The sequence below is a fragment of the Phyllostomus hastatus genome, unplaced genomic scaffold (genome assembly GCF_019186645.2).
Source record: "Phyllostomus hastatus isolate PE091 unplaced genomic scaffold, TTU_PhHast_1.1 phas_scaffold_501, whole genome shotgun sequence".
Taxonomy (NCBI): domain Eukaryota; kingdom Metazoa; phylum Chordata; class Mammalia; order Chiroptera; family Phyllostomidae; genus Phyllostomus; species Phyllostomus hastatus.
This window is the reverse complement of record NW_025334033.1, coordinates 65,759,596-65,786,583: the sequence shown is the minus strand read 5'-3', so window position 1 is coordinate 65,786,583 and position 26,988 is coordinate 65,759,596. Positions and strand designations below refer to the sequence as shown.

The window sequence follows — 26,988 nt, the reverse complement described above, 5'->3', positions numbered from 1 at the left end:
CTGCGAGGCCACTGCGTGCTGACCCCTCATCACTGAGTCTCTTTACTAAGAGACCTCCCGCGGCCGCCCTGCTGCTTCTCCCCAGGTATGGCGTGGCGGTGCAGGACTTTGCGGGCAGCTGGAAGAGCGGGCTGGCCTTCCTGGCTGTGATTAAGGCCATCGACCCCAGCCTGGTGGACATGAAGCAGGCCCTGGAGGACTCCATGTGGGAGAACCTGGAGAAGGCCTTCACCATCGCACACGACGCCCTTCACATCCCCAGGCTCCTGGAGCCGGAAGGTAACGGCGGCTCCCTCGCTCTCTTCCTTCGGAATGATTTCCGTCCCCTGCCTGCCACTGGCTGTCCAGGCGGAAAACTTAGAAAAGACAGAAAAAAATCCAATGAAGACATTTTACATTTCCTATACTCCTGCCACTGAGATCATTCTTCCAGCGTTTTCCGGTGCATTTCATTTTACAATTTTTTTTTACATAATCGGGATTATTCAGTGTATGTATAGTTTTAGCCTCTTTTTTTTAATTTAACGTTCTAATTTTGACATAAGTATTTGCATGTAGCTATAACGTGTTCATTATACATTTTTATGGGCTGCATGATGGTCCATCTTGCGGCATACCAGAATGCACTAGGCTCTTCTACCACTGGTGGGCATCGAGGTTGTTTCAGAAATAGTCATGTTTACATGTAACACTGTGGCGAACTCTCACTGCATGAGGCGCCTTTGGGACCAGGTCCCCTCAGCCTGGTGACAGAGTCGGAAGGGACACCTTTTCAAGGTGCTTGGCTATTTTGGTTTCCACGTGGGGCGGGCTAGTGTGGGGCTCCCTCCGGCAATGAGGAAGGGCAGGTGGTCCCGGGAATAACGAGTCCTGGACTCTGCACCCCGGTCCCTCTGTTCATCCGCCTTCAGTCAAAGGATCCGCCCCGTCTGGGCCTAAACTTCCTCCCGTGTCAGAGGAAGAGAAAACCTCCGTGGTCTGTGGGGCCCTCCACTGGCCAGCGTCCCGTGGGCCTCCTGAAAGATTGCGTGTCCGTGTGTCCTTCTAACGCCTGTGTCTCTCTCAACAGACATCATGGTGGACACTCCGGACGAGCAGTCTATTGTGACGTACGTGGCACAGTTTCTAGAACATTTCCCGGAGCTGGAAGCCGTATGTTGCTTTTCTTTACCTTTAATTCTGATACTGTATTTCTACCAGACGAAGCTGGGCCTGGGCCGTGGTGGTCTGGGGGCCAGTGATAATCCAAAGTTGATCTCAAGCCCGTGAGCGCTGCCTTGCCACATTTAATTCCAAAATCATATATGACGTGTATCACATTCAACAGCAGGACGGGAAGTCAGGCAGCCACCCTCTCTCAAATCTCTTCCCACACCAAACTTGGTTTAGGTTATAAAAGATGCTCACGTGTACTATGGATCACTTACTTAATTTCGTAGACAGCAGATGGAACATTTTAGCAATCTAGCAGACTTTGTGAGAGCCTGAAAAACCACAGAAGTCGATGTCAAAAACACCTTTTCCAGAGTCTCAGACTGTACTTGGCGACAGTTTTTTTTTTTCTTTTTGGAGCAGATTGAGACCTTTTAGAGGTTGTCACGGCTCCACTGACTCTCCGCCCAGCCCAGAGATGACCATAATAAGGGCGACAAGTACAACAATATCAACAGCCCTTTACTGAATTCACTGGTAATTTACTGAACACCTCCTGCTGGCTTGGGGGTCTCAGCAATTAATTGAGTGGACGAGGCCCCTGAGCTTGAGTAATTTTGCTCTGATAGAACAGTGAACAAGTCAGCAAATACGTTACAGTTGGAAGTAGCTATAAGTAATAGACCAAAACCATGAGCACAAAGAGCTAATGCTCCCAGGGGCACAGGGCAGCTTTCCTCTCTTAGCTGGAGGCTGGGCAGGTAACTGACGGCCCCTCCTGCGGTCCCACCTGGCTCCGCCTCATCATCCTCATTTATAGATGAGCACACGGGTGCTCGGAGGCTTCAAGCCCCGTCCAAGGTCGCACAGCCAGCAGCTCCAGAGCTCTGTGACCCCAGGTCTCCGTGGTTCCAAAGGCTGAATCTGAACCCACGTGTGGCTTTCATTCCAGCCCCAAGCTGTGTGTGTGTGTGTGTGTGTGTGTGTGTGTGTGTGTGTTTCCCAACTGCCCCTGAGCCACAGATCACTTCCCAGTAAGTCAGAAGCAGAAATTCCATGGGCTGGAACGTCAGTCTGCCACTTGAAGCTGTGTGACCTTAAGGTGCTTACTTCACCTCTCTGATGCACGTCTGTATGAGATGCTAGTTCCGTGCCTGGCAGAACAGCTGATGCACAGCAAATGGTGCTGGTTGTTATTATTTTTGTAATAATACAGCATGTAGTATACCATACTAATTTGTGTAATTGTATGCATTATACAATATAATATATGGCATAATAATATTTTGTAATATCCCTAGCCCGTTACTAACTTCAGAGATACTAGGCATCAGGCGTTTCATTAGCCTCGAGTCCTTAAGACGCAAGTCGAGGTTGAAATCACCTAAAAAGTGTGGTATTTGTGGGAGTCACAACCAGGACTCAGCAAATCCGACACTTGGGTCTCCCCAGGGCCGTCGGGTAGGGCAGGGGGATGAGACGTGGAGCAAGAGATGAGACCTGGGAAAGTCATCCCGAGTCACCAAACACAGTGTGTCACCGCAGAGCGGTCAGTCCGTACACGTCCCCAGGGGACTCGGGATGACAAGTCCCAGCTTACGTCCCGGCACCCTCTGAACCGTTCCTGAACGGTTCCGCTGCTGAGTTTAGTGCATTGCCATAAACATCCCTTCGGCCGTGGCCGTCGGGGTTCCAGACCCTGCCTGGCTTTACAGCCCAGCATTCGGTTTCTTTGGGTGAAATGTACCCTATGCGCTTGAAAAGAATGGGTCTCCTGTACTGAAAGAATTGACATTCTTTAAGTATCAATTAGGTCAAGTGGGTTAACATGCTGTTCTCATATTCTGTCTGCGCACTGATATTTTTTTCTGTTTTTCCTAGCAAGGAGTGTGAAAGAGACATATAAAAATCTGCAGCTTATGACTGTGGATTTATTTTTCTTCTTAGCTCTGTCCGTTTTTGCGTTATGTATGTTGAAGCTTTGTTGTACGTGCATACACATTTAGGGTTATTGTATCTTCCTGATGACTTGGTGGTTTTATTTTTAGGCAGTTTCTGTCCTTGCCTTGTAAGGTACTTTGTCTGAGAGGCACCTAGCTGCATCAGCTTTCACGTGCTGCTTGCGTGATATGTCTTTTTTCATCTTTTTCTTTTCCGTGTGTGTGCTGGTAAACACGTCTCTTATCAACAGTGGATGGTCAGGTCTTGGTTTTTATCCATTCTGACAAGAACTAGTGTGTCATTTAATTAGTGTGCTTTTCATTCACTTACAGAGATTTAAATACCCTTTTGATTAGTTTTCCATTGGTCCTATCTGTGTTACGCCTCTTTGTCTTTCCTCCCTGAATTTTTTTTTTTGGATTACTCGATTATTTTTTTGGTTTCCATTTTAGCTCTGCTACTAGCTTTGTAGCCACCTCTCCTCATTCTATCTTTTCAGTAGTTGTCCTAGGGATGATAATACCCATCTTGATCATACCTCAGTTTACCTTGAATTCCTATTATAGCACTTCAAGAAAAGTGCATATTTTATATGTTTTCATATGTGCAAACATTTCATTCCACTCACCTTTTCTCCATTCCTCTGTGCTATTATTGTCATTTACTTCACTTCTGTATATGTTTTAATCCCAATGCACTGTTACAGTTGTGCTTTAGACAGTCAGAAGACTTTTTAAGAAAACTTTTCAGTCTTTTATACTGATCATATATTTACTATTTCAGGTACTTTTCATTCCCTCCTTCAGATCCTGGCTTCCATCTATGACCATTTCTCTTCAACATGAAGAACTAGTTTTGTATTTCTTGTAGCGTCCGTTAAATAGTTAATTTAGAGTCTTGATCTAGAGCTAGTCCTAACCCTGGGTCTTATTTGGGTGTACTCCTCAGGACTGTTGTTCCTCTTCGTTATGGGTGGGTCTCACTCCCCTGCGTCTTGGGGTCTTGAAATTTCTTATTTTATGCCAGACCTGGTGTATAAATAAACATTCCCCACCCCCACCCCCCGAGAACGTAGTCCTCTCCCAAACAAGTATTTATGTTGCGGAACTCATCATTTTGGCCCTCTCGGGAGTCCGTAAGGGATATGCTGCAGTTTTATTTAAGTTCAGCTTTCTGGTTTCAAATAATATGAGGGTGAGGCCACCACGCAGAGCCCACTGGCGCACTGGGAGCCGACCACAGCCGTGACCCCAGACCAATCCCTGCGTTTCAGCCCGGCCCACAGCCGTTTCCACACAGCACACGTGCCCGTGTGGGAGAATCCGCCTGCACACGGAGATCTGGTTTTGCACTTGGGGCCCTTTGGATTCACTCCGTCACACCGGCCCACGCCGTCGGTGACAGGGTGGCTGGGCTTTCCCCGTCTCGGGGGGGGTCAGCTCTCCTGTCTGTCCCCAGACTGGCCTGGCCCACAGGGAAGAAGCAGCCGACAATCTCTACTCCCTGAGAAGGGCTCACTCTACAGTTTAGTTCACCATGAGTTCTTTGTATCCACAGCTTGAAAAAAATAGTATTTTTAAAACTACTTTGGCAGAAACGATAGTCTTCTGCAACCACCCACAACCTAGTTAGAGCACTCAGCGTTGGCTCTGAAGCAGCTCTTTATGCATTGGTTCTTGTTCCGGGAGAGGGGAGTGTCCGTTGCCCACGCCCCTGACTCCGGCTGCCCTGTGTCCCTCTGCAGGAGGACTTTGTGGATGCGGACAGAGGAGCCCCGATCGAGTCCACCTTCGTCCGCATTAAGGAAGCGCCTCCTGAGCGGGAGAGCACGGTGCTGTTCCTGAGCGAAGACGGGGAGCGCGCCTACACCGTCAACCACGAAACCAGCCACCCGCCGCCCTCCAAAGTCTTTGTCTGTGACAGGCCCGAGCGCGCCGCAGGACCCTACCTGGGCGGCGTGTCCAGCCAGGTGCTGTCGGACACTGCCACCAAGGTCATCCACCAGGTCATCGACCGGGTCCTCCAAGACGTCCCAGGTAAGACCAGCAACCTCGGTGAGCCGTCTTCAGATTCTTCCATCTTATCCAGAAAGGACAACCGGGGCTCCAACCACCTGCCCATCAAGAAGAGTGTGCACTTCGAGGCTGACTCCTACCACGACGCGTCCTGCAGCAAGGGCACGTTCCACGGCCAGGACGCCGGCGGCGTTGCAGGGAGCCCCAAGGGGGCGAAGGAGCCGTCGAGGCAGGATGGACGCGTCTTGGAGGTCGCTGAGGAAAAGCCAAAACAGGAAGTCCCCAACATCCCCAAAGCAGCCTCTGACGAGGCCCTGGATGATGTTCCCTTGGAGGACGGTCAGATGGGTCACTCTCCGACTTCCCAGGACTCTCCCTCCTGGAACGGGGCATCGTCCGAGAGGGCAGCCAGCCCCGGGGTGGGAGGTCGGCCCCATTCACCCCTTGGGGAGGATACGGTTGTGGCTGACTCCCTGGAGATCAAGGTTGAGCTGCAGACCGTGGAAGCTATGGATAAAGATGACTATTTTGAAGGCATACCATTAAAAGCCTCTAAATTTAACAGCGACCTAGCCGATTTCGCCTCCACCAGCCAGGCTTTCGATGAGGACCCTTCGCCCCCTGAGAAAACATCCGAGGAGGGCGAGCTCGTGGGGGAGCCCGCTGAGACACTGGGGAGAAGGCGGGGTACCCCTGCCCACCAGCAGGAGGGTTCAGACGAGCCCCCGGGGAAACCCGGCAAGCAACACCCTCACAAGGTCCCCGGACAAGAAGACCAAGACTATTTCTTGGCCCCTGAGGAGGTACCGGTGGACAAAAAGCCGGAGGTGCATGAAAAAGCGAAGCGCAAATCCCCGCGTCGCGGGCGCGGGGAGGAGGACGGGGAGGCCGAAAGCCCCCGGGAGCCCCGCAGGGAGCTGCCTCGCAACCCGCCCTGCAGCCGCGTCAGCCTGGACGCCCTCGTGACGCGCAGCGAGGAAGGCCTGGATTTCAAACCCTCCCCGCCCCTCTCCAAGATTTCTGTCATCCCCCACGACCTGTTCTACTACCCGCATTACGAGGTCCCCCTGGCTGCGGTCTTGGAGGCTTACGCGGAAGGCGTGGAGGATTTGAAAAACGAAGAGCTGGACCTCGAAGAGGCAGAGGGCTACCTGTATGACCTGGGGCCCCGGGTGGAGGAGCCCGAGGCATCCGAGAGCAGCTGCGGCTCCTCAGGGCCGGGCGAGGACCAGCCCCCGTCCACCCTCGAGGAACCCCATCTGGACAGGGACGCAGAGGGTGCCAAACCAGCCTCGGAGCCCACTCCCCCGCCCGCCCAGCAGGACCACCAGCAAAGGGAGGCCGAGGACAGTGCCCCCGTGGAGAGTCAGCAGGTACTTGATTGCCCAGCGTGGGGAATGCTGCCTGCCCTCCCTGAGCTCCGTGTCTCCCGTAAAACAGGGTCCCTCCCAGACGTCCGGGGTGGCACATTTAAGGAGGTGCTCGCTGAGGCTGGGGCAAGGGCAGCCCTAGCCCTTGAGAGGGATGACTCCTTCAAATTCGTACCCCAGGTGCCACACTGGCCTCCCCCAGTCCTGACCCTGCCCACAGCTCTGCCAGGAGGATCCGCAAGGTTTTGTCTGGGAGTCCAGCATGGGAGTCCAGCATAGCAGACACCGTCATCATTTTCCATAGTGACCACAGCTGCACGCTGGGTGCCCCCGCCTCCTGCTGCGGCCCGGGAAACCAAAGGGAGACCTCACGGCTGGCTCTGGCCTTGACTTTCAAAGGCCGTTTGCCTGTTTGGCACTGTTATTGTTTGGCCCCTGTGGTTTGAAGGGGAGTGTGTAAATAGGGCAAGGAGGGGACACGCACTTCTGAGCTGGAGCAGCTGGCATGCACTTACCTGCCACTTGAGGTTCTCATTACATCCAGCCCAGCAGCTGAAGAGGGGCCACTGGCGTGTGCAGGAGAGGGTGGGGGACCTGGTGTGACGCTCTCAGGGTGCAGCGGGAGGGGCCCTGCTGCAGGTGCCCTGATAATAAGCACGCCCACGGCAGCACTGGGAATCCAGGGTCCCCGTCCATGCTGACGGGGCCCCTGCAGGCGCAGGGCAGACAGGGCACCCGGGGTGAGCTGGCCTGGGAGGAGCAGGGCCCCAGGCACGCCCACCTGCCCACTCAGTCTCGCCTGTGCCAGGCAGTGTGCAAAGTGAGCCGAACAAAAAGAAGAACCTGCCTTCAGCATTCGATGCTGCGTGCCCAGTAACTGTGCTAGGAGGGGCCTTGGCATCAGACGTAAGAGATGGGGCCCAGCAGAGGGATTCAGAGGGAGTCCTTCAGAGGGAGACCCCTGCCCAGGTCCAGAAAGGCTGCATGTGCTGGCTCCTCTGGAGCCAATAAATCTTCATCCTTCCCACTCCTCACGCCATCCCATTGGCTCTTCCCAGGCCTTCCTGTCTCTCCTCCCCATGTAGCCCCGCCCCATCGGGCAGTGACTCCTGAAGCCCAAATCTCCTCCTGTCCCTGCCCTACTCTAATCCCCAGAATAGAGTCCGCATGCCTTAGCGTGACCTTTAAGACTCTTCCCTCTCCCGCCTGGCCCCAACCCCCCTGGTTCCCCTTCTCTCCCTCCCCTCCAGCCACACCAGCTCCCTCCCTGGCTCCCTGGCTCCCGGCTACCCTGTCTCTCCCCTGCCTCCAGGCTTTGCTTGAGCTGGTCCCAGCGCCTTCCCCCGAACCTCTTGGCGAGGGCTTACCTACCTTCAACACCTCCCACAAATGGCACCTCCTCCCAGGAGCCCTCCCAGCTCCTCTGGAGCCAATGAAGCTTCATCCTTCCTACCCTAGTGCTTAGCTGGGTTTCGTGGGTTGTGATGATTTTCTCTCCCAGGCAGAGGGTGAGCGTTGGTGTATTGAGGTTTGGACCCTAGAGACCAGCCTGACAGGGCGTGCGAAGTAGGGATCAAAGGTGTATTGTGTGATGATTTGGGGGCGTAAGGAGAAGGTAGGGTGCCTTGGACTCCAAGGCAAAGGGCGACACTCGGGCTCATGGCAGCGGAGGGACCGGGCTGAGGGAGAGGCCCAGGGTGCTCGGGGCGATGCAAAGGCTGGCAGCCCAGAGGCCTATGGGGGAGGGGGGAGTCCGAGCAGCCTTAGGAGACACTCAGGGTTCAGACAGGCCAGCCGAGGTGGCTCGCTTTGGTCGGTTTGCTAGCTCTGGACGGCAGCGCAGAGCTGCCAGGATCACTGCTGGGGACAGAGGTCTCAGGCGGTAACAGCCTAGGGGGCAAGTGTGGCAGGGCCACTGGGCCCTCTGGGGTGGGGGACAGTCACTCTGTGTTCATCTTGGGATGGAGGGCCGGTGGTCCCTCAGGGGCCGGGGCCCACCTGCTGTCTTTCCCTTTTGCCTGCACCCAGAGGCGCCCCATCCCGGCCCTGCCCCTCCATCCCCCGCCCCATGCACTGTCTGCGGGCTTGTTGGAAGCCAACTGTACCCAAGATCCAGGGGTCAGAGATGTCCCTCAGTGAGCTCAGGTCTTGGGGTCTTCAGGTTGGGGGACTGTGACAGTAGCTGGGATGATTCTCCGGGATATTATGGGCCAAAACCCTCTTTTGGGACCAAAGAAAGGAGGCTGAGGGGGTGGCGGGAAGAAAGCCTGCCGTGTCACTTGAAGTGGCCACTTACGGGGTCAGTCCCTCTCCCCAGCTGAGTGAGTGTGGCCGACAGCACCACAGACGTGGCCTCTCGCTCCCTGCTGCCTTCCAGAAGTAGGCTGTGCACCAGCACTCGGACAGGCGATGCGGGGCGGGGCGGGGCGGGGAGCTGGCAGCCCTGGGGTTCAGCATCCTTACACCGAGCTGGGGGTGAGCGCAGGCAGCCCCGGCGCCGTGTGGAAGCGGTGCTGTGTGCTCCGCACCCTGGGCTCCGATCTGCCGCCTCTGGCTCTCACCGGTCCGCCCAGCAGGTGCCTGCTGCTGGCAAACCCACCTTGCAGTCGGCTCCCGAGGGCAGCCTGGCCTGGATCCCTGTGGGGACGCGGAGGGAGGGGGCGCAGCCCGGGATGACAGGCGAGGTCTGTGAGTCTGGCATCCAGGCAGACAAGACAGCGCCGGATGGACCATTTCTCTGGCATCTGGCCCTCCTTTAAATATATATATTATATCTTCGACATAGCCTAGAAAACGGCAAGTTCTTGTAGTCTTTAAAATAATGTCACCTCCACGTTTCACCTCTCAGAACAATCCCGTTGATGATGGAGGAGGGACCGGAGGTTCGAACTGCCGAGACCATTTTTAATGTCTGCACAGAGCTTTGTCCCGTGGGTGCGCGGCCCGGCCACTGGAACCTCTTATCCCGGCCCCCGCTGAGCGGGTTCTTCCGGCCCCGGAAGGAATTCCTGCGAGGCGGCTCCAACAATTCCCACGCTTCTTGGTTTCACTCAGGAGCATTGCTGGTGGGTTTCGGAGCGTCTGGTGTGGACAGGGGTCAAAGATTATCCCTGGTCACATAAACGCTAGAGAGGCACCACAGTCCGCCTTCAGCCAGAGGCACAGTGAGGCACCATCCCACCAACTACACGTTCGCCTGTGCGTGAACCTCTCCAGACTCCGGGGCCACCTTTGCGCCCGGTGCCCCCCCACCCCGCTCCCGGGGTTCATTGCCCATGCGAGGGACGTCTTCTATAGGAAACACTGGTGTCATGGGGAGGTTGTGACTGATATACCCATTTGTCAGACAAGGAAACTGAGAATCAGAGGTAAAGGCAGTCGCTCAAGGTCCGATAGCTGGCTCGGACAGGATTTTTTTTTAAAGATTTTATTTATTTATTTATTTTAGAGAGGGAAGGGAGGGAGAAAGAGAGAGACAGAGAAACATCAATGTGCGGTTGCTAGGGGTCATGGCCTGCAACCCAGGCATGTGCCCTGACTGGGAATTGAACCTGTGACACTTTGGTTCGCAGCCCGCGCTCAATCCACTGAGCTACGCCAGCCAGGGCTCAGGCAGGATTTTAAACTAGATACTACAGACTCTGGACCTCATGCTAGAGTCTGTTTTCACCCCACCAGCCTGCAGTGTTGAGCTCCGCGCAGGGGCAGGAGTTCGGGTGGGCTTCCCCTCCAAGGCAGGCTGCCCCGGAAGGAATTCCCGGGAGAGGCCGTTTCAGAAGGGGCGCCCTCGCTGGGCCTTGGAACCGAGGCGGAGCCGAGCAGAGCACAGCTGGGGGGCACCGCTCCTCCGGCGCCGCAGCGTGAAGGGCTGACTTGAGTGTGGTTGTCCTGTCCTTCAGGCCCAGGAAACATCCCCAAACTCGGAAAATGTAGCGAACCCTTCCGAAGGAAAGGTCGTGGGAGAAGCCATCAGCAGTAAAAAAAAGGAGAAAAAGAAACATGTGGACCACGTAGAAAGTTCAATATTTATAGCACCTGGAACCGTTCGATCCTCAGATGACCTAGAAGACGACGCTGGCGACTACCGAGTCCTTTCCAGGTATCTCATTCCTGTCCCCTCCCCCAGGGGTCCCGGCCGGGGTTCCCCATGCTGTCTGCTTCTGGTGGGTGGCAGGGCTCGGGCTGACGGCAAAGGGAACCCGGTGAGAAGGTTCATGCAGACCCACACAGAGTTCATCCGGCAAGGCGGTCATTTGCCAGAGTCGGGAACACAAAAGCATCCTCAGCCCTACGCCTGGGTCCCCCCGCTGGCCTCCCCTTCACCAGGCCTGAGCAGGAAGATAGGAATCTGGCCTCCTCTCCTCGCTCCCAGTGCCCCCGAGTGGGAGCTAGCGGTGAGCAGGGAAATGGCTGGACCGTAGGCAGGCGTGGGGTGTGAAGAGCAATAGACTCGGAGGCTGTGTCGGCCCCGGGGGACCGCTGGGGGCGGTCAGACCTGGCTGGTCATGAGCATCCGCAGAACCGGGAGGGACGAGCTGCCTCCGTGCGGAGGGGACTTCTCGGGTCCGCCACATAGAATTTGGACTTGAATATTATGGCTCCATCCATGAGTTTGGTTCAGAAGAACTGAGGATGGCTCATTCATCTCAGGGAGGATAATGACCCTGAACCGCTCTGCAGGAGTCTCGTAGCGCACATGTGATGTGTCACTCACTCCACGGCCACAGGATGGGCCAGATTTGTCCCGGGGAAAATATCTCACTGCTGTCTCTCAGAAGACTCTGGTCTCTCCCCATTGTCACTCCTCGTCACAGCGGTCACTGTGTACACCCCCTGCGTGTCCAGGCGTCTCCCGTGCATTTCCTCATCCATCCTCACGGACACCGCCGTGACAGACAGACAAGGGGGCTCGGGCACCTCTCAGCTCCGGAGGTGGCGGAGCGGGGGTCTTGGATGCAGCCCTGTCGAGCCCCCCCACCACATTCCCTTCCTGACCCCTCGCTGCCTGTGGGGGGTGGGCCGTACCGGCTGCAGAGGGACGTGGCTGGGATGTGCATTCGGGGAGTGCGTGGGGAGGAGCTCAGACGGGGGGAGCCGGGACGGAGCTGGTGGGCGCCCAGCTTTCTGTCCCCCGTCTGCCCAGCTTTCGTGCCCGGAGCAATGGGGTATGAAGGAAAGTTAGCCCGGAGCCTGGGTGGGGAGGGGCAAGGCACAGTGGAAGGCCACTGCCAACCTTGACCATGACTCCCAGAGTCCCTCTTCCCGCCCCTCTCGTGACGGTGCAGCGAACATTAGTGTCTTGCTGTGTAGCTGGCCGAGCTCTAGGTGCTGGCGAACACTTACGGGCAGCCGGCCCGGGGCCGTCTCCTACTTCGTCACAACCTGGGGGGGGGGGGCGTTGGCCACTTGCCAGACCGCTCCGCTTCTCCCTGAGCAAGTCAGTTCTCAGTGACCTGTGCGTGGCCATTCCGTGGCGGAGGCTGCTGGACTCGGGGACTTGAGAAGAGGTCAGCCGCGGCATCGTTCGGGCACAGCGCCACCCTCCGGGGCCTCGGAGCCAGCGGGAGAGAAGGGGGTGCCGGCTGGGAGGGGGTCAGGACAGCCCAGGGGCTGGCCTGCCTTTTGCGTGGAGCACTGAGGGGACGTGGGGTGTGGCTCTGGGAGAGGGGGAGAAGGCATTCCGGGTGAGAGAAACGGCCAGGGCAAGCAGCCGGCACCCTGCGGGCGCTCCGCAAATGTCCGTGGGATGCGAGGGTGGGAGGAGAAACAGGATGTGGGGGGACAGGGAGCATCGGGGCTGCATGCTGTATCAGGAAGTAGCAGCAAAACCCGTCCCTGTGAGGGTGAGACTCGGATAGAGACGGAAACGTAGACCGGTATCTCGGCGTGCGCGGGAAGAGACCTGGTGGACCTTGCTCTGACCGCTCCGCATGGGGCGGGCGGCAGCCTCCTGCAGCCCCCCCTCCCATCTCTCCTGTAATGATGGGGATGCAGTGCAGCCAGGGAAACTGCATGCCAGACGGAGGCAGGTGTGCACAGGTGTGCACAGGTGTGCTCAGTGGTAGGAATGCGTGGGGACCCCAGAGCCCCACCCGTGGGCCCGGCCTTCTCACTGGCTCCCTGCAGTGTGGGCCGTGCTCGGTTCAGCCGGTGCTGGCCCCAGGCCACTGAGTGGGACTGAGCCCTGGGCACCTCTCTTCCCAGGATGTTTTCCCGGCTGGACCTTGACTCAGTCCCCACCTGTGGCTTCCTGCCAGTCTAGGCAGAAAGGCCCCTTGTTCCACAGCCTGCTGGAGCCATCGTGACCTGTCTCCCAGCTACACCTCCGTCCGCCCTCGGTCATCCTCCCCTCTGATCCCTAGTCAGCTCCAGGCCCCCTGCTCTTAGTCGAGGCCCTTGAATGCTCACCCCTCACCCAGGCCCTTCCCCTTTGAGGGACCCACTATCCCCTGTCTGTTTCCTGCCTTGCCCCCTCGGATCCCAGCTTCACTTTCACTTCCTCCAGGCAGCCTTCTCGGATTCCTCCAGGCTATTTTTGATCCTCCTTTATATGTTGTCATAGTCCCTACTCTTATCAAAACACTAGTTTCCCTAATTGTTTGCATAATTATTCATCATGCGCTCCCCTCCCAGGTGCTGAGCCAGCGCCCTGGAGGCGGGGAGGGCACACCAGCATTGCCCTGGCACTTAGCCCAGCCCCCGCCTTGCACTTGGTATTCGGGACAAATTCTTGTCCCGAGAATGCCAAGTGCGAGAATGAATACATGAGTGAACATGAGGTTTCAGTCTGTGGTTGGCTCCTGGGGGAGCCGGGTCCTCGGCACCTAGCCCAGGGTCTGGCACACAGTAGGCTCTTGATAGCCCAGGGTCTGGCACACAGTAGGCTCTTGATAGCATTGGTGCTCGCTGAGACGATGAAGTTCGGAATGAAAACCTGCAGAAGTCTCCTGTGGGTTGTGCTGTAACAGGGAAACTACCTGAAACAGAGCATGCTGGGAAAGGGGCAGAGGCCCCTCCTAATGGGGACGTGCTTTTTACCAGAAGCTTCACAAACACGGGGAGAGCTGCCCTTCCTCTCCGGGTCCTTCGGTGTGCCGGGTCAGCTCTGACGGGCACCACACCAGGGGTCGTTCTCCTTGTGGGTGCGTTTCGTTTCATTGCTGTGCTGTGAGACCAGCCAGCAAAAACAGGCACAGACTTCAGACCCAAGGACAAGGACCGAGGTTTCCCCTAGGCCTGGCCAAGCACCTGGCGCATAGTAGGTGCTCAGGAACTATTCACTGGCAGCGTGCCCAATACAAAGGAAAAGCTAGTTAAAGTTTTCGGAACAGCAGTGGGTAGAGGAACCATGGCTGCCCATGATGCAAACGTTTGGGATAAACTTCTGTATCAAATGCCTTTTTTTCTGGACCCCAGGATGCCACACAGGAGGTTTCCCTGGAGGAAGCCGAGGTGACTGTCTCTCTGCCTGGGCGCAGTGACACCCAACACCTAGCTCTCCTGTTGAGCAGTCCGATGAGGCCACTTTGACCTCCATCACACTGTCGTCCCCACCAGCTCCGTGAAGGGGGGGCGGGAACGATGAACCATTTTAAAGATGAGGAAAACCGATCAGAGGCCTTGGCTAAGGAAGGTTGCCAGTGAATCGAGAAGCCAGGATGACAGCCCAGGCCTCTGGCTGGGTCTTGTTTGCCTGGGTCCTAGGCAAGCCAGCTCCAGGAGAAGGTCAGAGAACTATTGAATGTCCGCCTCAAAGACAAGGCCGTCGCAGTAGCCTCCTCGTGCATGAAAGGAGGTGGTGCAGCCGAGAGTCGGACGAGTGGAGAGCAGCCTCGTGCACAGAGCGGAGCCCTGGAAAGGGGGCTGGGTACCAGGTCTTGGCCCAGGTCCGACCTGAGCTAGCTGTGGACATCCGCCAAGTGCCCAGACTTAGGGATGCTTGGGGAAGGAGACTCCCTCCCAGCGTGCAGTCCTGTGGTTTTCAAGAATGTGTGGTCGTCTTTCTATTTAAAACTCTCTGCGCTTTCTTGTTGATGAGGGTCCATGTGTCTCTCTCATATCCCTCCTGACATTTGTAAGCACACTCCAGCCCAGATGGATGGATGGCTTGGGTGACATGTCTCGTTTCCGTCGCTGGGTCTGAGGCGTGGTTTGCGGAAGTCCGCATGCGGAAGCCTCAGGAGGGGGTGGGCCCGCTGCGCCACGAGGAGCTCTCGGTGGTGGCACCAATTCAAAACGTGTGTTTGTCTTTCAGGACCAGCCACAGCGACTCCAGCATTTACATCCGGCGACATACCAATAGGTCTTTGGAATCGGTTAGTATGTGAATTTCTTCTTCCCCGCTGCCCTGCTAATCAGTCCCTTTCCGTCCTTCCTCCTCCCCAGCCCAGAGCTTTGAAATGACTAACATGCAACAGCTACACTTTTGGATGGAAGACAAGCAAATTGAAATCTTGTTGTTAGGCACAGTCCAGTCGGATGTCCAGTTTGGGCAATAGGGGATGTAAATAAAGTGATGATTTTAAAGCCTAAAGGCCTCTTTGTTATACCAAAAAAAAAATGTATCCAAGACACCCACCCCTGTGCATACACCCAGAAAGATCAAGTTCAAAGACAGGTGCAACCAAAGGGGAGGGTGTGCTCTATATTTGCAACAATTTAGCTCTGGTTGTGTTGGAACTCAAAGCCCCGTGGTCCACACCCCTGGTTCAGGTGGTGGGAGGGGGGCCACCGGTGCGGGGACCGGGGGAGAGGGTAGAATAATGTTTAGCAATTTGACTTGAGTACTAGATGTTTACAGTGTTGAGAAAACGTGGCATGCTCGGCTTGGTATGTTTAAAATTGTTTCATTTTCTGTTTCAGAGATTCCATCTTTACTAATTGGGTTTGCGGGGGTTTTGTTTATAAATTTCACTGTAGGATCAGTTTAGCTATGTTCAATTGCGGAACGCAGCCGATCAGGATGACAGAAGAAATCGAATGTCAACCAGGTGGGTGGCTTTACTCCGAGTTCTGTGCGCTTTCTCCCAAAAACTTCTTTCTTGTCTCATTATGCAGCCTACCTTCTTGGCGCGGGGGGCTATTCTCCAGCTATGCTTTGTGGACAGCGAGATTAAGAGTCCGAGATAATGCAAAGAATTAACCATCTCAGAGAGAATGGATGTAAACTGAATGTGCGTGAGAGGAAAAGTAGATGTGAATGAAGAAGAACGGCTCCCTTTAGAGACGGGTGTGGGTCACACACCTCATTTAAATAAGGGCGGGGGGGGGGGGCGTGTATCAGCTGTCTGTCCGAGGAAGAGCCAGGCAGGAGAGGTAGCCTGTGATGCTCTGTGTTCTGAGTGCTGCCCCCACCCCGCCCGGCCCGCCTGACCACGACGTTCCTTCCTTGTCGCCACTGCAGGTACAAAACTCAGAAGCTCACTGAGCTGATCTTACAGTTCTATGGCATCAGAGCAGACAAGAAGAGGGAAGGCAGACATGCCAGGAAGTCTATGAAAGTATCTCTGATTCTCGGAGAACCAGACGGCCTAGGCCAGGCCCGCTGCGGTGCCGGCCCGCTTAGGACCTAGAAAACCAGAGAAATCCCTAAAATCGACAAGTCTGACCTGCCCCCATGCCTGTTAGCATTACTCAATCACTTAATTTAATTGATTTTTTTTTTAAATCTGCCACGGATTTTAATTGGCTTGGAAGGACTTCAATTATTGGAACGGAAAACCTTTGCCAGGATATTGTCCAACACCCAGGAGTGTGACCCCTCGAATTCCACCTCTCTGGCTCCTGAAAAGAGGCGATTTCTGTTTCCCTCCCCTGCCGCCAAATGGAAATATTCATGCACATTTTCCATTAGGCCTGATGTACTCATAGGAAAAAAGCACTTGCGGCTTTTATGAGATAGAAACTTTGAACGTTGAGCCTGCAGGGTTGAGAAATGCAATCCGTCGTGTTTTCCATGTTTGGGGGCACTTGCTACCTGTGCAATAAAAAACACGGGTTACGTTTTCTTTCAGGAGAGTTTTAAGGCAGGGAAAGCGATCCTGTCTATTGCATCTGAATCCCTCGGTTTCTAGAGCAGGGCGGAAGTGCGGTTCCCTCTGGGCCCGGGCTGTCCCTGGGTCAGGAGACAGTTGCGGGTGACGGGGTTTTCGACTCATAACCTCCATCACAAGTCCCAAGGGACCCCAAAGAGCTCACACTTGGCTTCTAGAAGCACAGCTACAAGCAGAGGCTCCCAGCGCCCCTCCCAGTCTGAGCATGTCCCCAGCCCTTCCCTTTGTGGAAGTTCGGTCACCACCACACGGCGCCCTCCTGGGCTCTGTCCTCCAGAGAAGAGCTGAGCGTCACCTTAACACTGCCTTCTGTAAAATGAAAGAGGGAAGAGGAATCTGACCAAAACCAAATCTAGCCCTTGCTTTAACAACCAGAAACCAAACTTGGTGGTGGTTATCTTGGTTTTGGTTTCTGATGGCTGTTTTCAAACACTCTGTAACTGGGGAACTCCCTGTTCCTTTGGGTGACACGGGAAGTCCCCTCTGTTACTCAGTAATAACACAACGGCCAGTATCTAACCATGTGAAGGGTACTGCGGTGGCAAGGACACTGTCCTGGCTTGGGAGTGGGACATGGGCCGGGGCCCCACTCTGTCACGGTCATTGTGTGGCCTAGGACAGGCCTCTCCACCACCCTGTGAGTCTCAGTGTGCCCACTTGTGGAATGGGCTAGCAGCCCCTCCCTCTCCACGTCGTGGGGACGGACTGAGTATTGTGAGCGCCCACAGGGCCTCCAGGCACCCCGGCCCCCCCACCTTGCGACGACACGTGCAACTCGGGGTGTCTCGGCTGCCTCCCTGGGCCGCCCTCAGCTCTCCAGCTGGGCGGCAATGTTCACGTGGGGGGAGCGAGCGGGGTCCGCTGAACCGGGGTCCCGCCTGTGACAGCCCTGCCCGTGTGTCACCCCTGCAGGAAGGCCAACCACTCTGGCGAAGCCACCCTGCAGGAGGAGAGCGCCAGCCCGCAGAGCGACTCGCTGACCCAGCTCGTGCAGCAGCCGGACATGGTGTACTTCATCCTCTTCCTCTGGCTCCTGGTGTACTGCCTGCTGCTCTTCCCACAGCTGGACGTCACCCGCCTCTGATGCCCGCGTCCGCATAATAAAAAGAACAGGACCCTGCCCGGGTGGGAGACCTTTCTACTTCGTTTTCTTTCGGGGTCTGGACAGGGCGCCTCGACAGACGGTTGAGGATCTCCCAGGAAACTTGGACTCCTTGCTTTTCTTTCTTTTATGTTTTTTTTCTCTTCTCGTGAATCCTAAGCATGCTACGTACTCAGCACTCAGGGGTATGCCGGACCCTTGGGTGGGCTCTATTCTCGTGTGCCTTGCTCTGTCAGTTACTAGTTTCTAGCCATAACTCGGTCTCAGTCCATCCCACACGCAGGTTCTTAAGGTCCTGGATGGACTCGAGCTACATTCCCCTCCGCTGAGGGTCCCTCCGGTGGGGAAGAGGGTGGATGCCCCGGGCAGAACCTCTGCTGGGGAGGAAACTGGCACGTTTTCCTCCAGGAGGGGCCGTGTGAGTGAAGATGCCCAGTGTCCCTGCACGTGTGTGGTCTGGCGATGGGGTGGGGACATGTCAGGGACGCCCAGCTGCCAGCTGCAGGGAGCATCTGGGAATGGCCGAATCCAAGCAGGAAAGTGAACGCTGTGTCGTGAGCTTTTTCACCCTCGGTTTTGGGGTTTTGAGCAGGGAAAGTGGGACGCATTTTAAATTTGCTTTTGCATTGATCGAATTGGGGTAATTCAGGACTTTCAGACCTTTTCCACACATGGAACCCTCCTTTCGAAGGAAGTCTTGGGGCGGCGTGTGGCCAGTCCTGATGACAGATCAAAGCGGAGCTCTGGGTGATGCAGGGCAGACTGGGGGTCCCTCCGCTTTGCTTCGGCAGCCCCCCCGGCTTCCATCACTGGCTCCTGCGGCATCTGTGCTGATCCCCAAGACCCCCTGGGCCCTGCAAAGCCCCAGAAAGAGCCTGGGGAGGAGAGCAGAAGAGGCTGGCTCAGGACCAGTCCGGCTGAGGCGAGGGCTGGCCGTGGCCCAGCAGGTTCCTGCCCCGGGAAAGGCTGCATGCGCACCTGCTACAGGGCGCAGCCTTGGCTCAGGCATCCTCCGTGGTCCCTCACGGGGGGTCACCTGGAAAGGCTTTCTTTCTGGAAAACACCCCGAGGAGTGGACCAGAGCAGGCAGTGGTTTGTGAGTGGACAGAGGCACCCACCAGCCCTTCCGTCTTCCAGCCTGGGCTCCCCCTGCACCCCGTTTCCTGCGGAGATGCGGGTCATGGCGACAGTGATGGTGCATTGGCTTCTCCTCCCATTGCCCTCTCCGCAGTGAGCATGAATTAGGTGACACATATGAAGTCACCAACTATCAGATCAGAGGGGACCACCAGACAGCATCTTGTCCAGCCGAACGCAGAGAGGCAGCGTGGGTCATCCAAGGTCGTCTGCAGCTCAGGCCACAGGGCGCCCAGTCCAGAGCTCTCACCGCATTTAGGGGACTTCCGTTGTGCCCATGGATGTCCTGGGGGAAAAAAAAGATAAAATCATTAGATAAAAACAGCCTCATAAAAAAAAAAAAAACAGAATTGTTATGCCAATCTTCCACCCCCACTTTGTTCTCACGTTTTTCCCACAAAGTCATACTCACTTCAGGCTCGTCCCCTGTCTGTCCGGGGGACCCTCAACAGCTCTGACAGCTTGTTGGCTGACGTGCCGGTGCTGCTCTCCCTCCAGGAGTTAGTTCCCCTCTCAGCAAGCCAAGGACTCCCTTATTTCCAGCAGTAAGGTTCCAGGTTGCAGAACTGCAGCATGGCCAAGAGCACTAGCGCAGCCCATGTGCATGCCAACAGCCCCACGCCGGCCCCCGACCCGCTCTGGACTGACTGCAGAGCCTGCCTTCTCTCTGCAAACCGGGCTGAGCTTGGAGGGGCTCCACCTCAGAGGGCACGCGTCCCGTGGAAAATGAGCTCATTCGCGAGCGCCCGGGCATCATGGGAAGCTCAAAGGTGCAGATGATAAAGATTACCCGTGCGATGTTTTATAACCCCCAACACCACGCAGGGTGCACCTCCGTTAGAAAGGGCCGGGGAAGAGCTGACCCAAACATTCATCGTTTCATTTATGGGTCTAGGCTTGGTTGAGAAAAACCTCTGCAGGCTTCTCTTCTCGCCCGGTACAACTTGTAATATTGTTTAAAACCATCGGCTGGCAAGATGCCGGAAAGTCATTTGGTTCAGGCTGGCAGCAAACTGATTTTTTTTTTTTTGTAAGGGAAAAATAAAATGTCTCATTTGAGTATAGGCTCCTACGGAAGAAGCTGGATATTAACGGTGGATAGAGAAACCTGCTGGATACACCACCCCGTGGCTTATAATTTTTCAAAAAAAAAATTTGTTTTAGACTCTCATCCAAGCAATACATGTTCGTAGTTTAAAAAGAAACAAACACGGCGAGGCTTTTAATGAAAAGCAGCCCCTGAGTCTTGCTCTCTGGAAGTAACACTTTCAGCTCTTTCGAATATTTACCTTTGCGTTCCTACGTGACACGCGCGTACTTTCATCTTCAAAGTTGATTCAGAAGCATCCGCCGGCCGGCCAGTGTGGCAGATGGGGCTCGCACCCCACCCGCCCCCCACCGTAGTTTGCCGGCGCGGTGAGACCGCGGTGTCTGTGCGCCTCTGCTCCGTGCGGCTGCGTGAGGACGTCTTCACCCCCAAACCGCGGGGTGCACCGTGCTTCCGGGCTCTCTCTTGTCCACTTGTTCCCCCTGGATTTGATTTTTTTTTTCAAATCAGATGTGTGGCACATTCTTTAGTAGCTCCTTCAGAAAAGGAACCTGGGAGTAAACATCGTAAATATGTTGAGATTTGGCATAACTTGCAATGCCTTGATTTTGCCCTCACCCAAGTGTGGCTTGGGATAGAATTGCAGGGGGAAATAATATAATGCCTCTCCCCATCCCCCCACCCCCGACGTGGTCATTGAGATTCTGATGCCCCTCTGATTCCCACGCCCAGGGACCATGGACAGTCCCCTCATGGTTAGTGTTCCGGGCTGTCCCTAGGGTAGCATGCCCTTGGTGGCATGCCCCATGCCGATCTCCTGGGGAGGGTCTTCAGTTTTCTTGGATTGTTTACCTTTCTCTCCGGACCACCTGTGTCTGCCATGTGGGACCTCTCTGGTGAACCCTTTAGTATTTTTCACCTTCTCTATCTTTCGTCTGTTTTTTTATCTGCTTCCAGGGAGAATCATTCCGTCTTATCTTCTCAATACACCTGATGAATGTTTTGTGTCTTTTTTAATTTCCACATCATTTTCTTCCGCCTCCTGTTTCTGTTTCCTAGCGCCTTGTCCTCGTTGCCCGGGTGCAGGCCGTGCATGTCTGTGGGTGTTGGGGACAGCGGGGTTCTGGGGAGCCCCTTTCTGCTCTCCTTGCGCTTTGGTTTCCTCCCTGTTTCGGTTTTCTCAGCTAATCTCAGTCTCTGACTTGCACGTGACAAGATTTTTTTCCCCCTCAAACCTCTGGTGATGCCCTGGACCTGGCCGTTTTTAGGAGTCACGCATCAGAGAATGAATGGGAAGCTCATTGTGGCAGGTGGTGGGCGTTTCTGTGGGGTCACCGGGGGCGCACCCGGAGTCTTCAGGGGAGGACCCGCGTCGCAGTATTTTCAGGCCTTTCCTCCGGGGCTCACTGTGTGTCTTCAGAGATACTTCCTCTCCTTCGTGCCTGGGAGACAGGGGCGCACGCAGGGCTGCTCCCAGCCTGGGCGGTGCCCTCGGGTGGATGGCTCAGGAAAAAAGGTGCCCACATCGGGCAGAAGCTACCTCTGAGCACTTAGCTTGATTGGCAGAGGGTACCTACTGCCCGTTCCCCCAGGAAGACGCAGCCCTGAGCACGGGCAAGGCTTGAGGAGCGGTGCCAAGGGCGAGACTTTAACTCCTCATTGCACCTCAGCCAAGCACCTTTGTGCAGAGCCGTGGTGCCCGGAGATCCCAGCGCACAGCCGAGTGCCCGGCTCCTGAGCTCTGGGCACCTGAGCTCTGGGCAGGCCGTCCCATCCGAGTGGGTATGTGGGCTCACTGAGCTCCTCCCGCCTGGCAGGGCCTGGTGTCGCTGGGCTGGACCTCCTCCAGATCCTCCGTGGAGCGGGACAGCTGCACGGGCTGCTCACGACACGCCCCTGCGGGAGCCCTCTGCCCAGCTCACTCCAGCAGCTCTGCCCCGGCTCCTCCCGCCTGCCGCCGCCTCCTTCCCGTCCTTGGTCTTCGAGATTGTGTGACCTCCATGCCTCTGCTGCTCTCTGCGTGGGGCGTCACCCGGGAAGAAAGCAGCCCACATGTTCAACACAGCATCATGAATCACAGGTCCCATCTGAGCTTTCTCCCCACTTTGTTAGGTGGCTCCGTGCTCTGTGGACTTGTCTGTGAACTCGCCCTGAGTCCAACCAGGGCTGGGGATGTCTATCCTGCCGGGCCGCGGCCTCTGGGTGCCTTTGTAGAATGCCGTGCAGGAGGGTGAAATAGCACCCACGGGCTCTCTTGAATGCCACACTGCAAAGAATTATTCTCCTCTAGCCCCCTTTTCCACCCCTCCCCCCCCAAATTTCAGATCTCCCGCCTCTCCACAAGCTCATACAGTTCATAGGTCTTCTCTGCCACCCCCACTGCATTCGGAGACCAGCAGTCCACGCTGGCGTTGGCCAGAGAACCAACAGGGTGGCCCCTCTGTGACGGAGCTGGGGGGTGTTTCTTCCTGGCCAGACCGGCCGGGACCGGGCACTGGGAAGGATGTCCTCCCTGCCCTCTAGACAGCCACCCAGGACACACAGTGCGTCTCCCTGTCTGGGGTTCAGCGTCGTTCCCCCCACTCTTCTCCGTGCAGTGCCTGCCTGCTCTTAGGCCAAACGGTGGGGGGCAGAAGCACTTGGAGGCATCTGGGGAGTCCTTCCTCAAAAGTGCAGGTTATTCCATAGCCTCGGGGACCGTGTGAGGGCCCAGCACCTCGTTTAAGAAATGAGAAAGCAAGATTGGGACGTGGAGATGACAGTCACACTGCTAGTAGGTGCCCCCCAGAGGGACAGCCGGGTTCCCAGTTAGGTTTTCTGCAAAACTGCAGTCCCCGGCCCCTGAAGCTCACCTGCCCTCCGCTTCTGGCCAAGGACTCAGAACAGCCCGGGGCGAACCTCTCAAACACACGCCAGAGTGACCGAGGGGAGAACGGGTCTTACTCATGACAATGCCTCACGGCTTCTGGGTAAGAACGGGTCTGTGCGGTTCCGTCGTTGGACTGTGGTCCTGTGAACTCTTGCGTGCGAGCTTGGTTTTTCTGAGATGCCCGGAAGGTCTCCAGAAACCCCACCGGAGTTCTGAGACGTGGCCTCTCTCCTCTCTGCTTGGAGACCTCCCTCGGGGACCTCTGCCCAGGGAGCCACCCACAGTCAGCTTTACCACCCAAGGCCCCCAAAGTGGGCTGTGTCAGAGCTTCAAGCCGATGTGGCTTCTCAGAACCTTCTCGGTGACCCTCTGGCCAGGGAGCCGGCACAGAGCTCTCCCGGCCCCGACATCGCACAGTCCCTGCCGAAACCGCCTTCGGGGGAGATTTGAAGCCCTGGGATCCCCCACGAAGAGCAGGTGCCTCCTCTGGCCCCTCCAGCTCGAGAGTGGGGCTGCTCCGGCGACGACGTCCAGGTGCTGGGGCGGGTGGGTGACGGCTGCAAGCTGGCATGGGTGACATCATGCTCATTTGCTAGAAATCGCTGCAGAGTTTGCCTTAACAGTTAGCCAGCTCTGTGCGGGAGCCAGGAAATGACGCGGCTTCTGTGCTGGGCGCTGCGCTCCACCGATCTGCCCCGCCCTGCCTCTCGTGGGGCGTGTGCGCGCGCGTGAACGACAGCCAGCTGCTCAGGGAGGGGCGCCCGATGCACGAGAAGCGTGGGCTTTGTGTGAACTGCACCCGGAATCTTTCATTCCCATCAGACGCCACCAGGTCTTCACGCCCCACGTGAGCGCTCGGCCCTCCTTGCTCTTGATCTTTCCAGGTGACACAGCGGTCTTCAGGCCTCGTCACTTCCCCACCGCTGTGCACGGGCCTGGGCTCAGAGGGAGCTCGATCGGGGAACGGGGCCTGGAGACTCGGAGCTCCGGCTTCTCCGAGAGTCCGCAGAGGCCCGCGGCTCAGGGGTTCCTCCCACTCCTGCAAGCGCCAGGCCTCGCGGTGCCAGGGGGACCGACTCGCGTTTACAATTTGTTCTGAGGATCTTGGGAAGACACCTCAGGGTGGCAGTTCTTCCCAGCCCGGGGCTGTGATTTCAAGCCAGAAAACATTCTTGTTTATAAGGAAGAAAACAACCAGTATTTTGTGCTGTGGGAGCACATGGCCTTTCAACGCACTCACGGTGCCACCGTCTCTGGCCCTGATCCCTCCGCTAACTTCTAAAACTCCCTGCCACTCAGGTGTCACGTCCAGCTGTCATCTGGCAGGGCTCCCTTTAACTGAACCCATTTTCTTGAAAGGTCACTTCCTCCTTCTGCAGGACGTTTTGTGGGGTCAGAAAGGAGGGCAGGCGCGGGAGTCAGCCGGAGGTCAGTTCGCATCTCGGCTCTGTCACCAGAGAGCTGGGAGGTCGGGGCCAGTCAAGCTCTCCGAGCATCTTGGCTGCAGAGCAGACCCTCGGTGTGTATTTGCTGAATGACCTGGAGCTCCCTGGCACGTTTGATAGGATGTGAAACGCTCGGTAGCTCCTCGGTCCCCCTTTCCCCCCTCTCCAGGCTTCGAATGCCCCTCCTTTCTTGGCATTCCGTTTCCGTGGCCCCTCCTAACCTCTCCCCGACCCACCCTCATCTGGCCAGCTGCTGGGTGTCAGATCTAACGCACGCCTTTTACAAGAGGAAGTTGAAGCCATCGTGTGCCCACTAACTCATCCGACCCTTACAACAATCGCGGGAGGTGGTTAGCCCGGAGCGGAAACTAAAGCACAGGAAGGAAAGAGAGCAAGGTCACGGGCGAGGACGCAGTAGGCCCGGGAACACAGGACTCCTTTTCAGATGCCGATTTTCACCCTAGGCAGCACTGCTGAGCAAATAAAGCTGTGCCCTAATGAGATTTCTGATTCTCAGTGACTTTGGCCTCCTGGGCAAGTGGTGGGTGGAAAGTCTCAGAGGTGAGCAGGGGGCAGACCTCACAGGGCACCCTGCAGCTCCCCGCCCGCCGTGCATCCATTGTCCCCACGCTTCTGCACACCCTGCTCCCCAGCCCCCTATGCAGACTGCTTAAATAGCTCCTTAGTACTCACGTGACAGTGACGGAGGAGGCCCCAGGTTCCTGTTTTAGCCTGTGGTGGCGAATTTGCAACCACGTGCGTCAGCAGGGCCTGTCCTAGTGAAATCTCGGCGTTCAACATCAAAGATTTCAGCGACTTCAGTGAAGTCTGCGTCCTGCCGCGCCCCCTGCTACTCCCCCCTCCACCACTAGCAGGTGCTCTTCTGAGTAGGGTGTCCGGCTCTCCCTTTCAGAAGACATCCGTTCCATTGGGCCGGGCACCCCACAGTTGAAGTGGGACCGCGAACGTGGATTGCTTGGATGAAGCCCTAACTGTCTGGTCTGAGATGGGGATCGTAACTTCCCCTTTAAGTTTAAAAGTGGTGATTTTTGCATTGTTGCAAAAAAAAAAAAAGAACAAATAGGAAAAGCTTTTGGTAGATGTATTCCTTCTGCAGCAGCAACCACTTCTATAGTGGTCCCACCAAAACTCAGTACAAGCTTATTCTCTGCAAATGATGCTACAAGAGAGGACAGCCCCAAAGGCCCGGATTCCTAGACGTCACGCAAGGTTGGAAACCCTTTTTTAAAGGGAACACTGGGAGTGTCTGTAACCCGGAGAGCTGACTTTGTTCCGGAGGAGGACGAGCTGGCCCAGGCGTCGGGAACCCACATCCTAGCTGTGGTTCATCTGCAGTGACGCCTTGAATCCACCTCTCTGGGCTGGAAGTTGGGAGACCTGTTTTGAAAAGTCCTAGATTTAAAAAATCCAAAGGTTAGCAACCTAGATTATCTTTATAAAATCTCAGTAAGTGGCCTATTTGCTTAAAATAACGTACCTCTGTATTTCTAAGTGAATTCCAAAGCTTAAAGCATTGCTTGCGGCGTTTGTATCCAAGAAAGGTGCCTAGGGGGGTTTGGTAACATAAAAGGTAGCATGTTAGAGGCGTGGGGATGAAATCTGGGAGTAGAACGCGGGAGATCTGCTTCCGAGGGCTCCTGGAACCGAACCGGGCTCCTCGGCCAGCACTGGGGGCAGCTTCCCGGGGGAAGTGCATCAAATCGAGGCGTGCAGCTGTGGGGATAGATAGCGGTGATTGACCGGACCTGCCTGCCTCTCCCGTCTTGTTGCTTCCCTCCTTCCCCCCAACGCCACCCCCAAAGCAGACCCAAAATACTGGACACAGAGAGTCCCCTCGGAGCCCAAGGCCCTTTGCGGTCTAGTACTGGGTCCCTTATGTCAAAGGCTGGCACGTTGGTGTGGAATGTCCCTGGGGTGGCCTGGCACTGGTCAGGGCCGTGAGAAAGAGACCAGCCCTTCACCCTTGAAATTGCACCATCAAATAGCTGCCTGTACCATGTGCATTGGTGCTGGTCACATCAGCCAAAGACGCCATGAAATTGGGAAAGTGGTCTTGCCCTCTTGTACACGGTTGGGATGAGTCACTATGCCTGGAATCAGGGGTTTGTTCAGGGTGTACTGTACTGGATGGTAATATGTGTTTATTTTTTTCAAGGTCGGTAATGTGTGTTTCAGAGTTAATGCCACAGTTTCTCTCAAGGCCATGCAAGACTTAATGGACAATGTGCGAAAATTTTTACTGAGAGCTCTAAGAGAACTATTGAAAACAGTGAAATGTTATTTTGTGGTACAAGGGTTATTTTGTCTACTTAGTATACACATAGCTGTAGCTTTGTAAAAGGGGATCTTTGTAAAACATGGTGTGAATGTGCACTCTTATTTATTGATGACTGTAAATGAAGATATAAATGACTATTTGCATAATTTATACTTGTGGGAAATTAACTGGAGTATTTGCTGACTGTTTTCTATTAAGGGATTTTAGGCTTGGTGCTACGATGAATGGTCTTGTAAAATTACATGTATTCTTAAGAAAATTTTTGAGTATAAATTTCATGAACCGACTGCCTCACTGATAATTTTTATTTCCATGTGCATTTGTGTCTCTGCCAACCAGAAAGGACACTGTCTTTCCTTTGTCCTGACAAAGAGGACTGTTGCCAGGGTAAAAGTGAAACCAGCTGGTGGTAGAGATTGTAACAATCTCTTTTTACCTTTTAACTTGCCTTGAGCCTTTGCATGTGAAGCTCCAAGAAGAAATAGCAGTCTTACTAGTCATAGTAATAGTGTAGTAATAGTAGTGGTGGTGGTGGTAGTACTGGCACTAGTAATAGCA

General features: G+C 55.5%; 1 protein-coding gene across 2 annotated transcripts in view; it reads left to right on the top strand.

Moving 5' to 3' along the window:
• The window catches only part of CLMN (calmin), a 106,395-nt gene extending 79,678 nt beyond the window's left edge, over positions 1-26,717 (top strand). The window contains exons 7-14 of one of the 2 annotated variants that reach the window (XM_045822039.1): positions 86-279; positions 1,070-1,152; positions 4,838-6,481; positions 10,378-10,577; positions 14,733-14,793; positions 15,398-15,468; positions 15,882-15,978; positions 17,447-26,717. In XM_045822039.1, the coding sequence (XP_045677995.1) occupies positions 86-279; positions 1,070-1,152; positions 4,838-6,481; positions 10,378-10,577; positions 14,733-14,793; positions 15,398-15,468; positions 15,882-15,978; positions 17,447-17,614 (2,518 nt within the window). In that variant the 3' untranslated portion in view covers positions 17,615-26,717. Of the gene's footprint in view, positions 1-85; positions 280-1,069; positions 1,153-4,837; positions 6,482-10,377; positions 10,578-14,732; positions 14,794-15,397; positions 15,469-15,881; positions 15,979-17,442 lie in introns of both variants that reach the window. The other variant, XM_045822040.1, reaches the window with a different exon arrangement.
• Positions 26,718-26,988: the final 271 nt, after the last annotated feature.